Raw genomic sequence first — 13,907 nt, 5'->3', positions numbered from 1 at the left:
TTTATTTTTTATTTTTTATTTTTTATTATTTTTTTATTTTTTATTTTTTTATTTTTTATTTTTTTAAGGGGTATAGTCAGCTATCTTCGCTTTCAAACATATTATTTTTAATCCTTTTGGTTTTCTAACAAGTCTTACTTTTCAATTGTTTGTTTTGTAGACTAATCACCCGTACGTAGAAGAGTAATTTTATACTTACTATATTTTTTATATCATATTTGTACTACCTCTCTAATATAAGTAAGGCTCACCAACATATGGGGTTCTATGATGACTGATAATTTATTACACGACATGTTAACCTGACACGAGACGACACAAAAGTAACAAGTTTCGGGTCAACCGGTTAACAATTTGGATCGTTATCGGGTTAGTAGTTAAACCCGATATCGTTTGCTGGATCAGATATTCGATGTGACAATTTCTTACACAATTCGTTGACGGATCGAGTAACTTGTTTAGAACCCGTTAAAATAACAGGTTTCACACGACATGATATGTTAAAATAACAAGTTTGACACAAAAACAACAAGCACTAACCATTTGCCAGGTCTAGTTCAATCTCCATTAGAAAAGCGGTACAAATATTGTATGAAAAATATAGTAAAACTATCATTTTTGCCCATAAATACATTTCTTAGTAAGTTTACCCGTTAAAGTATATATATTTCATCGGGTACTCGATCATAAATTATACGTAATGCAACAAAAATGATTCTTTTCTTCTTCCTCCCTACCGTATCAAACCAAAATTCAGCCCCCATTTAACAGTCCCTAGATAATTTATAGGTTTTGAAAAGCACAAGTGAAATAGCAAAAATAATTGGGTGAATGAGTCAATTTAGAATGATTCAAAATGCCTTGACTGACAAGGCATGATAGATGATGGACAAGTGGTGGTGTGATTCACTTGCCAAGGATCGAGATGATGAAGTACAAAATAAGAACGACAATAAAAATTTCTTGTTAGACAGTTTAACATATTACGTTATTAGCTTCAGTCTAAATTGAGGATATAACGAAGGGGGTGGATATGTGGCACCGCATTTTTTACATAAATTTTGACACACATTTTTATGGGGCATACCCTGTAATGTATTTGACGATTCGAACCGTCTATCTTTTAGGTCATCCCTCAAATATAGCGTATACTAAAAATCACCCACATCTGAAACCATATAACTGTTGGTTTAAGCGCTTAGTGTTTTTTTTGTAGAACAATATTTGTCAGTTTCCTTCACTACAAATGAATGTCTTAATGGGTTTGAACTTGTCTAATTTTTACAAGTATGATCTATGAATGATTTTTTTAAAAGATAGATGGTTCAGATTGTTAAAATACATTATGAAGTGAACCTCACAAAAACGTGTCAAAAATTGTGTAAAAAAATCGTACCGCAGATCCGCCACCAACAACAAAATAATACACTCGACCGTTAATAGTCAACATTTTCTGACCACGAAGCTTTTCAATTGCTCGCATCAAGTAAAGCATAACTCTCAATCCCTTCATAGATTTAGTGAAGGCTTATGACCTTAGCTCAATCCCTAATAAAATAAGGCACTAATAAGAGTCACCAAACCTTTGAGATGCTTAGCATTTTTTTAACAGTTGACTGAGGAGGGATTAGTTGTTTCTTTTGTTTGTGTCCGGTCCGTTGTGTGTGTGTTTTTTTAGGGCTTATCCGGGGGCAGTTGCTCTGGGGAAAATTAATTTTTGGTCTTCCCTTTCCCGCTTAATCCAGAAATATATAAATAGGTCTTCCCTCACAAGTCTAAGCTCACACTACCACCAACAAAGCAATGGAGGCCTCCAAACTTACCCTTCTGCTTGGCCTTCTTGCCTTCCTCACTTTCTTAGCTTCCTTCTCTGCTGCAGAAGATCACTTCCATGAATTCGTTGTACGTATTCATTCATTTCGTATAAATATAGTCGTCTTTGTATTCGCGTCCATGTTCATATTTGTGTACTCGTATTCGTAACGCCTTTGTTTTGCGCGTGGAAATTTCGAAATAGGTTGAAGCGAGGCCGGTGAGGAGGCTGTGCAGAACCCACAGCACAATCACAGTCAATGGCCAGTTCCCAGGACCAACTTTGGAAGTCAGAAATGGAGATTCCGTTGCCGTCAAAGTTACCAACATAGCAAAATACAACATCACCATCCACTGGTATACATTCATCATAATTTACAATGCGTCTGAATTTTCCGCTGCTAATAAACTAAATCGTGGTTTATATACGGTTTAATGTTTGTCTAGTGTCCGTGCCAAGTTTATGTAATGCTTACTGTTATGTATCTTTCAGGCATGGACTGAAGCAGCAGAACAATCCTTGGGCTGATGGTCCGGAATACGTCACACAGTGCCCTATCCAACCAGGAGCTACCTACACATACAGGTTCACAATCACAGACCAAGAGGGCACTTTGTGGTGGCATGCTCATAGCAGATGGCTCAGAGCCACTGTCTACGGAGCCCTCATAATCTACCCTAGATTGGGTTCTCCCTACCCCTTCCCGATGCCAAAACGTGAAGTTCCCCTTCTTCTTGGGGAATGGTTTGATCGAAACCCCCAAGATGTCATGAGTCTTGCAGCTTTCACAGGAGGAGCACCCAATGTCTCTAATGCATACACCATTAACGGCCAGCCTGGTGATCTTTACAGGTGTTCCCAAAAAGGTTTGCTAAATTCCACTTGCTTAAATATGCAAAAATAAAACGATGTATAATGTGTTGACATAAAAAAATGGCGATGCAGAAACCATTCGAATTCCAGTCGTATCGGGCGAGTCACTTCTCCTGAGAGTCATCAACTCCGCACTCAATCAAGAACTCTTCTTTACCGTTGCCAATCACCAACTGACTGTTGTGGGTGCTGACGCATCTTACACAAAACCTCTCACAACCAGAGTTATCATGATAGGCCCTGGCCAAACAACCGATGTTCTGCTTACTGCTGATCAGGGCCCTGCTCGGTACTACATGGCTGCTCGTGCCTATCAGACTGACCTGAATGTGCCCTTCGACAATACCACCACCACTGCTATCCTTGAGTACAAGAATGCTGCTTCTTCAAATCAAGGTTTAGCACCAGTATTTCCTACATTGCCAGCTTACAACGACACAGCAACTGCTACTGCATACACTGCTCAGATAAAGAGCCCATCCCAGGTCAAAGTCCCCACACAGATTGACGAGAACCTGTTTTTCACTGTGGGTTTAGGACTTTATAACTGCACAGTTCCCAACAGCCCCCGGTGTCAAGGACCAAACAACACCCGCTTTGCAGCTAGCATGAACAATGTTTCCTTTGTATTACCAAGAACCAACTCCTTAATGCAAGCTGCCTACTATGGTGTCCCCGGTGTCTTCACCACAGACTTTCCACCTGTTCCTCTTGTGCAATTCAATTATACCGGAAATGTACCCCGGGGGCTATGGTCACCTCGTCGTGGAACTAAGCTCTACAAGTTGAAGTATGGTGCTAATGTACAAATAGTGTTTCAGGACACAAGTATTGTGACTACTGACGACCATCCTATGCATCTTCATGGGTACCATTTCTACGTGATTGGATCAGGATTTGGAAACTACAACCCCAGCACAGATCCAGCGAGATTCAACCTCATTGACCCGCCACAGAGGAATACCATCGGAACAGGTCCAGGAGGATGGGTAGCTATACGATTTAAGGCTGATAATCCAGGTAACATGTTAATCTCGTATACTAAGCTTTCTTCTAACCTATATTTGTTCACTATTTTGATATCTTTCTACTTCTTGATCCAATTAGGTGTCTGGCTGATGCACTGTCACTTAGAGTCACATCTCTCCTTGGGTTTGGCTATGGCTTTTCTAGTAGAGAACGGAAACGGACCATTACAGTCTGTAATTCCTCCTCCACCAGATCTACCCCGATGCTAAATTACCAGGAGAAGACCACACCAGTAGTTGGATTTCACTATTGAAATTGCAAGACTTGCTGTTATCTTGCATTCTTAATTATTATGTATTGGTTAGGTTGAATTTGTCAGTGAGTTCCCATTGTGATTTTTTTTCCCGTAACGAGTCAAGGGTTGGACAATGCTCCAACAAAGCAGTTCAGTTGTCATGTTATGATTTGTTTCCGAATTCAAGGAAAGGAATAAAATATTTGAAACAGTTCAGATTGCATATCTTATTCATTCCGGCTTTCAGATATGAAGGAAACACAACATGAGATAAACCTAGCTTATATGTGGTGAGATGGTGCTACCGGGGAGCCGCTTGAACTAGGGAGCACGGGGTCACTTTCAACCGACGCACGTAACCATCAATAGAGACCAATTAATAAAAATCTACTAAAACGATCGAATTTGGAAAAAAAAGATAGTGAATTCGGATTTAGCACGTCGAAAAACCTAAGGAGGGACCTTAGGTTCCCCCACACGCCGTTATGGGGTGGCTGCCTGGGTTATCACACGCCACCTCACGCACCACCACGCGCCAAGATGGGTCATCGAAAAATTTGCAGGCGCTGCCGTGGACGGCGGAGTAGCGTGCACTCCATATAAGGATCCGTCCCCAAAAATTACGATTTTTTTATAATTTTAAAATGTAAAATTACGAAAATACCCTTGGAGGCAAATACGTTGACTTTTGTTGACCGCCTTATCGTGTCATGTAAGACTCTTTTCCTTGGCATATCCTCATAGTTCTCGTCACTACAAACATATGGTCTTAAACGGAACATAATTTAGAATTATAACGAATGAGTTATTAACGAACGAAGTCGAGGACAAAATGGTCATTTGACCATAAATCTGGAAGGCTCCAGATTTTGTTGGAGCATCAATTTAGTGCCACGTGTGTGGCCAAGATAGAAGGATGAGACGAGAAAGGAGGGAAATGAGAGTGATGAATGGAGGAGAGAAAGAGGAAATGAGAGAAAGGAGGAGGGACTGCCCAATCAGGGAGAAAAGGGAAAAATAGTGAACCAATGAGAAAAGAAAGAAAGGAGGGAAGGAAGATAAAAAACATGCACCGGATCCCCTTGACCTATTTCGACCTGCGACTCGACCCGATTCCTGCAGCGATTTTTGACGCCATTTCCGGCGAATCATGGGGAACCATTGGAGGTCGTGACATAGCCGGAGTTGGCTAAAAAAAAGGTGTCTGAAAATGCCCAAATGGCCACAATTTCGAAATCCAAAACACACAATGCTCCATCCCGAGGGTTTCCCTATGTTCTCAAGTGATTAACACCTAACGCTACCCTAATCAAACACTAACACACTATCTAGAGGTTCTATGAGGGCTTACCTTGGCCAAAGATGGTGGAAACTCACCAGAGAAGGGTTGCATAGTGCAGAGCAAGAAATGAGCTTAGGGGAGGTGTTTCTTTTTCAATCATGGGTCTCGCAAAGGTCATGGGGGATAACGGGGTGCTCTTATGGTTGTTAGGTGGTTGAGGGATCGGGGAGAGAGAGTGACAAAGAGATGAGAAAGGAAGAGAGTGATGAGGGAGATGGTTTAAGAGAGTTCACCGGGAAAGAAATAAGAGAAAAGAGAGAGAGAACTGGGGAACCAAAAAGTAGGGATAGGCCCCACATGCTCACCAACCAAGGGAAGAAAAGACGAAAAGCAAAACTATCTCGTAAACATAAAATTACCAAAATACCCTTAATGCATCGAATTCCATAAAATTCACGTTTTAGCCCTAAATTCAACTCCTCATATGCCCACACGTTCCTAATGACGAGTACTACAAGGATACGCCAAGGAAACGAATCTCACGTGACACAACAAGGCGGTCAACAAAAGTCAACATTTTTCACCTTTGATGATATTTTCGTAAATTCACACATTCAAAATTATAAAAGTCATAAAATTAGGGACAAGTTATTACATGTATAATGTGTTTGCATATACCTGCATGCGGTTGTCACTAGGGGTGGGTTTGGAAAAATCAAATACCGAATCGAAACCGAAAAAATCCAAACTAAAAAAAAAAAAATCGAACCGAAGTAAAAAAACAGAACCGAACCGAAAGTTATTGTTTTGGTTTCAGTTTAGGTGATTCAAAAACCAAACCACCGAATTAAATATAATTAAGTTTATTTATTTTTTTTAATATTTGAGTGTTTATATTCCAAACCCAATTTAAGTTTACACCCAAGTTTTAAGATTTTGTTTTAGACCAACCATCAACCCATAATCCAAGTCATATTTCTTGTTCCCACCCAACCTTTTTCTTTCTTCCATTTTTTTCTCCCCATCCGACCCTCTGCTTTCTTTCCTTTTTTTTCTCCCCACCCGACCCTCCCTGTATCTTCTTTCTCTTTGTTTCTTTTTGCATCTTCTTTCTCTTTGTCTTTTTTTCTTCCTTTACTTTCTTCAAAATGGAAAAAACGGTAAGCAAAATTGTAGAGCATATTCCAATTTTCAAATTTAAAAAATAAAAAAAAAAAAAAAAGGTTTTATAAAAAAACCAAACTGAATCGAAACGAAATCGAGCTGAAAAAAACCAAACCAAAATTAAACCTAATCGAATAAAACCAGAAAAAAATTAAACCAAACCGAAATTTCGGTTTGGTTTCGGTTTTGGCAAAAAACCTAACCGATTGAAACCGAACCCACCTTTAGTTGTCACTGCTCTGGAGGGCAGTAATGACACACGCAACCCTGATATCCTTCATATACTAGGGTAGGCACGTGCTAGCAGACACCCGAAGGTGACGAAGCTATACTAACATGCATGAGAACAAAGAATATAAATAAAATATATAAATTTAAATATAAAGAATATGCAATTGAGGAACATGTTCAGAGCATACAACTAATCTAGGACACTACAAGAAATAATAAAATTGCATGAACAAGGGATAGGTCATGCACCAAGAGGATTTGAAGATGTCGATGCGAGAGTGTCTTGACGCTGAGATTGTACGTCTCGATTATAAGTCATGAGGGGGCACAAAACAAAACATTAAAGGGTTTTGGGTCAGTCAATTGGGCCGACGCCGAGTCCCAAAGGCCGGGTTGGGGTTGGGTTTTTAGGCTTGGCCCGTTTCTCGCTGGGGATTAAGACCAGAGCCTTCATAGCTACAGTTGACAACAAACCAACTCCCTAGGGCACGATCTAAGTATCAAAACGAAGAGTGAGACGAGGGGAAAATTACCATACCTGAAACTCACCATGAAGTGGCTGGAGTCGGCCGGGTTTTGACTCAAAAGCCCCAGGGTTTGCCGGAGTTGGGTTTTCTTCTTTTTCCTCGTCGGGAGGTTGATGAGGTGGTAGAGGGTGGTGGTGCACGGTGTCGTCTCCATCGTCGTTTAACTCTAAAAGGGTGTATGTGTGGGTGTTAGTAGTTCAGGGAGAGGGAGAAATATATGTGAGAGGGAGATAAAAGTGATTGTGAGCTAAGAGAGAGTAATGCGGGGAGAATAGAGGAAAAAGATGGGGGTTAGGGGAGTTGCCACGTGGCAGCCAGAGAAAGGATAAGAGTTAAAAGGAATCCAAAACAGGAGATCCGAATTGGGTAAGGAATAAGGGCATAAATGTAATTTCATATTTCTTGTAAAAAAAATGAAAAGTACAATTCTTTTGGGTGTAGGGTTTCACAATCTACCCCCTTTAAAAAAATTTCATCCTCAAAATTCTAATCTCAAATAAACAAATACGAATACTGACTCCTTATGTGTTCTTCTAATTCCCGTGTCGCTTCCTCGACTGCATGATTCCTCCACAACACTTTCACTAATGGGATGACTTTGTTCCTCAGTGTTTTATCCTGTCGATCGATGATCGCCACGGATTCCTCAACATAGCTTACATCCTGACTGAGCTCTAATGGTTCTGGCTGAATGACATGGGAGGGATTCGGTACATACTTTCGAAGCATGGAGACATGGAAAATGTCGTGAATCTACGACAATTCTGGTGGTAGCTCTAATTTGTAAGCAACTGCACCAATCCTCTATGTGACCTGGTAGGGGCCAACATATCGAGGACTTAGCTTGCCTTGCTTACCAAAATGAACCACACCCTTCCTGGGTGACAACTTCAGAAAGACAAAGTCTCCAATCTCATACTCACGATCCCTGGAATGTCGATCAACGATGTTCTTTTGCCGATCTTGTGCCGTTTTCAGATTCCTCTTAATCAACTGGATGTTAGTGTTAGTGGTGTCAACAATTTTTGGTCCCACTAACACTTATTCATCAACCTCTGTCCAACATAACGGTGTCCAGCACGCTTTCCTGTACAGTGCCTCGAAAGGTGCCAAGTCGATACTGGAATAATAGTTGTTGTTGTAGGCAAATCGATCAATGGCAAGTTGATATCCCAACTACCCTTCCATTGAAGAATAGACACTCTCAACATGTCCTCCAAAGTTTAAATCATCCTTTCAGATTGACCATCGGTTTATGGATGATAAACAATGTTATACAACAGCTGAGTATTAATGGCATTATGGAACACTCTCCAAAACCTGGAGGTGAATCTTGGATCTCTGTCCAAGACAATGGTGATAGGTACACCGTGGAGTTTAACAATATTATCGATGAACAACTTTGCCAACTTCTCAAGTGTGTAGGCTTGTCGAACAGGTAAGAAGTGAGTAGTCTTGGTAAGTCGATCCACAATCACCCAAATGCCATAAAACCTCGATTGTGTCATCGGCAAACCACCTCCTCTGCCTCAAATTCAGCTCATGCTAGGTGAAAACATACTTTAAACTCTTATGATGCGGCACAAGTAATGTCGCCAGATTTTTAGAGCAATGACCACTGCTCCGAGTTCCAGATCATGAGTGGGGTAGTTTCTCTCGTGATTCTTGAGCTGCCTGGAAGCATATGTGATGACTTTCCTATGCTGCATCAGAACACAACCCAATCCTGATAAGGATCTATCACTGTAGATTTCAAACTCACCGCCATCGTCTGGAAGAGCAAGGATGAGGGCGTGAGTAAGACATTGTGTTGAGCTCCTGAAAACTCCGTTCACAATTCTCATCCCATTCAAATTTGACCCCCTTCTGGGTCAACTTAGTAAGAGGCAGAGCGATAGCTGAGAAGTCCTGTACAAAACGTCTATAATAGCCAGCTAGTCCCAGAAAGCTCCTCACTTCCGTAACATTCCTCAGTTGCTCCCATGTAGACACTGCCGAAATTTTTTGAAGATCCACACTAATTCCCTTAGCAGAAACCACATGTCTGAGGAAGCTGATCTGGTCTAGCCAAAACTAACACTTACTGAACTTTGCATACAAATGGTTCTTCCTCAACCTTTCCAACACCAACTTCAAATGTTTCATGTGCTCAACATTACTCTTAAAGTATATCAAGATGTAATCAATGAATACAATTACAAACCGGTCAAGATACCGTCTGAAAACTCTATTCATCAAATTCATGAATGTTGCAGGTGCGTTGGATAATCCAAAAGGCATAACACGGAACTCATAGTGCCTATACCAAGTATGGAAAGTAGTATTCGGCACCTCTTTGTTTCGGATCAGTAGCTGGTGATAACCCGAACGAAGATCAATCTTAGAGAACACCTGAGCACCCCTTAGTTGGTCAAACAAATCATCAATCCTGGGTAGGGGATAACGGTTCTTCACTATCACCCGGTTAAGCTGCATTTAGTCGATGCAAAGTCTCATCAACCCATCATTTTTTCTGACAAAGAGTACAAGAATGTCCCAGGGTGACATGTTATGCTAGATGTAACATTTATCCACAAGCTCCTGAAGTTGAATCTTCAAGTCCCTTAACTTTTCCGGTGCCATTTGGTAAGGTACCAAGGAGATAGGGTTGGTACTTGGAAGTAAATCAATAGTAAATTCAATTTCCCTTATAGGTGGTAACCCTGGCAAGCCCTCAGGAAAAACATCGGTGAATTCATTCACCACTGGCATATCTTCTGCACACAGAAAGGGTTAATCCTGTGTGACAACGTGAGCTAAGAATTCCTCACAACCCTTCTGCAGTAACTTTGTCGTCTGGATGGCAGAAATGATATTATTCTGAAGGATTCGTCGCTCACCCTGAAACGTGATCAATGGTCATCCAAGCCGATCAAAGGTCACAAATTTCTCCCTACATCCGACATAGACATTGTGCCTAAATAACCAATCCATTCCCGGAATGACGTTGAACTCCACAAGTTTGAAGGGAATCAAATTGGCTTCCATAAGTTCCCTTTCAACAATTACTGGGCAATCCCTATACTCGCATTCTGCATAGAATAGGTCTCCATATGGCACTTGTATAAACATATCATATCCAAGTGGGGTAGGTTGCTGGTTCACCATCTGTGCAAATTGTCGAGATTTGAAAGAGTAAGTAGCACCTGGATCAATCAGAACACGAGACTAATTACCAAAAATAAGTAACGTACTAGTAATGACTCTAGGATCCTACTACGCCTCCTGCTGAGTCATGGCGTTGATACGCCCATGAGCCTGATGTTCCAATCCATTGTTACGGCCGTCACGAGTCCTAGGACCCTGGTTGTTACGGCCCGCTCTGTTCCCCTAAGCACGACTGCTCGAAGCTACTCTTATAATAGGAAAACTGATGGAAATGAGTTGAATACAAATGAGACTTTTATAATAGGAAAACTAATGGAAATGAATTGAATACATGATGGAGAATACATTAAGCAATAGATCTATTAATTCAGAGAACAAACAAAGAGTCTCGGGCAAGATTTCACCTTGTTTGGCAAGGTTGAACTTCTTGTAGTTACTTTTCTTTGAGATTACAGGGTTTATACGCTAAAAAGGGATGGATGGTAAACAAGTTTGCACAAGGGAATCGATACTAGGCCACCAAGGGAGGTAGCAGAGCTTTAAACTAGACAAAAGATGGCCTTTGTAAGGAATAATCCTGAAAAGATTGAGATCTGGGTTGATAACAATGTTTGGATGCAAATCTGGCTTGAGAGCAGAGTTTGTATGTTTGTTTGTTTGATTGGTTGAGTGTCCTTATCTCTGGGACCTCTTCTTCCTTTTATAGGCAAATTAGCCCGTTTGCTGTAGCTTTGTTCTTACCCGAAAGCAATTGGAGGGTAGTGAGTCATCAACTTTTTACTTGTATCTTTGACCTTCAATGAAGATTTGCAGTCTCGTCCATGGTGGGCACCAACTTTAGAAAGAAACTATCATTTAGGTCAGTATCACATGGATCATATCTCCTACTTCAATTTTTAGTCAGTAAAACTTGCTACAAAAATTATGAGCAACAATTGTTGGCATGTTGATACATTGCATAATGCATAACTGGAATGTACTAGTGTTGGATTCACAGAACTAAGGGCAATCATTATTTCTCCAATCGTAAGTGTCTGGTTCTTGTTCAATTTTTGAAGAGGAGAGCATTCATTTCTATTTTTTTATACATGTTCTTGCACACCATACCATGGTCTTGTTTTGTTTTGTGCCTCTTTTTCGCCTCTGCTAATAGTTTCTAGAACTGATTCGAGACTTATCAATGGTGTCAGGTCCTTTTGAAGGAGTATCCTATTGTCCGAAAGAAAACTCGGTATGAAACTGTCTTGCACTGTTGTACAACTAATATGTATTTTATTGATGGTGACTTGGAGAATTTGATTCCATGAAGTTACCCTGTGTCAATAACACCCTACTTATCTATTTGAATTTTCTCATTTCCTTCTGTAATATAAATTTTATTCTGCTTGTACCAAATTTAGGTGAAAGAAAGGGAAGCAATGTTAGGTTCTCTAAGCAGAGATTTCACAAGTTTGGTGACATAATCATCTTTTTACTTGTACTTGCATATATAAACAATCAAAAAACATTACAGGAACTTGTAATTAGGAATTAGGCAACAAGATATTGAGGCAACCATGAACCAAGAAATCAAAATGTCATAAATAAATGCCTCAAAATAATAAATGAAACCATCATTAACCAAGGCAGCCATGAAGTAGGGAATTAGATGCTGTCATGAATCAAGGCAACAATCACCGATGCTAACATTAGGGGCTAGGTTGAGGCAATTTTCTTCCCCGTACAGCAAATATTCCCAGTAAATGATATAGGTATAAATGTTAAGATAATTAAGTTTGAATCCAAGTAGACTAACCTGGCTCTGATACCAGATGTAGGAACTATAAATTGTTAGTCTTCAACAAGGATCACAAACAACATATCTTACATATAACATTACAAGAGCTGGCATTAAAAAAAAAAAAATCGACCATACCTGAGAACCCATCTGTCCAGCAACAAAGACAGCAGCAACACCAACTGAAAGACCTGGTGCAGGCTATGTTTACTGGTAACACATAAGAATTCTTCTACTCACTCAAGACCTTATGTTCCAATGGTGATAGAACCCTGATTACAGAACGTTTTCTTTGTGAGCAGGGAATCCCTTATTATATCGAACTGAACTTCTCCAACTTCCATCTATCATGACGATTGGATAGCAACTGCTATGAACTGCAGCAATCACGTCCCATATCCCTTAATTCTAGGAGATCGGTTATTGACATAGCCATGACTCCTAATTGGTTTAAACCCACGTTTAGATATCCTTATCATGATATGTATAAGTTCAAAACCTAACAAGCAAATGTAAGGAGACTTATCGAGAGGAAGTCTCTTCTTAGTCGGATGATTTATCTATCCACACAGAACGCTTCTAATCACTGAAAGAAAATCTCGAGGCCAATGGAACAACAGCTGACCCCAAAGTCCCCTCAGAACTTAAGAGTTTGCTTGAGCGCTATGCAAAAATGTTGGGATTCACACTTGATGATGCTACGGTTTTGGGGGTCTCTAGTGGCCTAAAGTCATTTGAGGTAGTATTGCACCACCAGTTTTAATCTGTACTCATTTTGGCATTATTCTCTCCATATATTTGTGATGTTAAAAGAAAAATGAAAAACTAGAACTTTTGTGAATCCCCTTATTTATTTTGAAATTTGAAAGAAGTAAAGCCAGAAAAGTTTATTAATCAAAAGATTTGCTTAATTCCTGCGAAGATTTGTACCCACTTGGATATGGGTGAGAGCACCCATAACTTGACGGTGTATCAGACGACTTTGATTGACTGGATAAATTAACAGGTCTTTGGTGCGGACTTGATTGACTGGATAAATTAACTTGTTTTTTTTTTTTCGCGGTTTTGTGCCGGCAGTGGTTCTGTTAGCGGTTGTGCTGTAATTTTCTTGTTGGGCAGTGTACACAGGCTTGTAACTTTAGTAATTTTTATAGGCACAAAATTTTGGACTTCCAAGTTTTGTTTTCTGTTATTTCATCTCATAATTTGTCAAGCATTTTGTGAAATGTAGTTGATCAAAGTATTGGTTCTTTCGTTCATGTCGCTTCATGTGATTTAGAGTCTTATTTGTTTTTTTGTGATTGTGAGTCAGATTAATGAAGCGTATTGATGATAAAAGTGACAAAATGTATTGCCAGTGATAATTTAGGGCTCGTCTGAAGTTGTTTTTTTTCAAAAGACAATTATAGTTAGAAGTAGTAAAAACACTTCTATTAGGAATAAATGGAAAGTTTTAATAAAAAAAAACAAGTGCTTTCTAGAAAAGCACCAGGTGTTTTTTTTTTTTTTTTTTTTTTAATTCAAAAGCACTTTTAACCATTTTTGTCAAACATAGTTCTAAGCATTTTTGGTGATATTAAAATAGTTGAAAGTGTTTTTTGTGAAATGTTTTTTAACCCAATACTTAGTAAAAATACAAGTAAACTTTAGAAAAACACTTGAACTGCTTCATACAAGAAGCATATAACTAGCTTCTTGTAAGAAGCACAAAACTAGTGTTTCTTGCAAAGAGCACTTTAAGTGGTTTTGGAATTCAGAAATATTTTTTCTAAAAGAGTTTTCTATCATTTTATAAACACTTCTAAACGATTCCATAAAAACGCATTGGT

General features: G+C 39.6%; 1 protein-coding gene across 1 annotated transcript; it reads left to right on the top strand.

Annotated features, from left to right (window-relative positions):
* Positions 1-1,785: 1,785 nt before the first annotated feature.
* LOC137742262 (laccase-3-like) lies at positions 1,786-4,173 on the top strand. Its single transcript, XM_068482081.2, has 5 exons — positions 1,786-1,902; positions 2,018-2,169; positions 2,306-2,679; positions 2,759-3,706; positions 3,794-4,173. Exons 1-5 carry the CDS (start codon positions 1,804-1,806, stop codon positions 3,922-3,924), a joined length of 1,704 nt encoding a protein of 567 aa, XP_068338182.2. The 5' UTR covers positions 1,786-1,803; the 3' UTR covers positions 3,925-4,173.
* The last annotated feature ends 9,734 nt before the right edge of the window (positions 4,174-13,907 follow it).

The sequence above is a fragment of the Pyrus communis genome, chromosome 11 (genome assembly GCF_041283825.1).
Source record: "Pyrus communis isolate YQ-2024b chromosome 11, ASM4128382v1, whole genome shotgun sequence".
NCBI classification, from domain to species: Eukaryota; Viridiplantae; Streptophyta; class Magnoliopsida; order Rosales; family Rosaceae; genus Pyrus; species Pyrus communis.
This window is presented reverse-complemented; position numbering and strand designations above follow the sequence as displayed.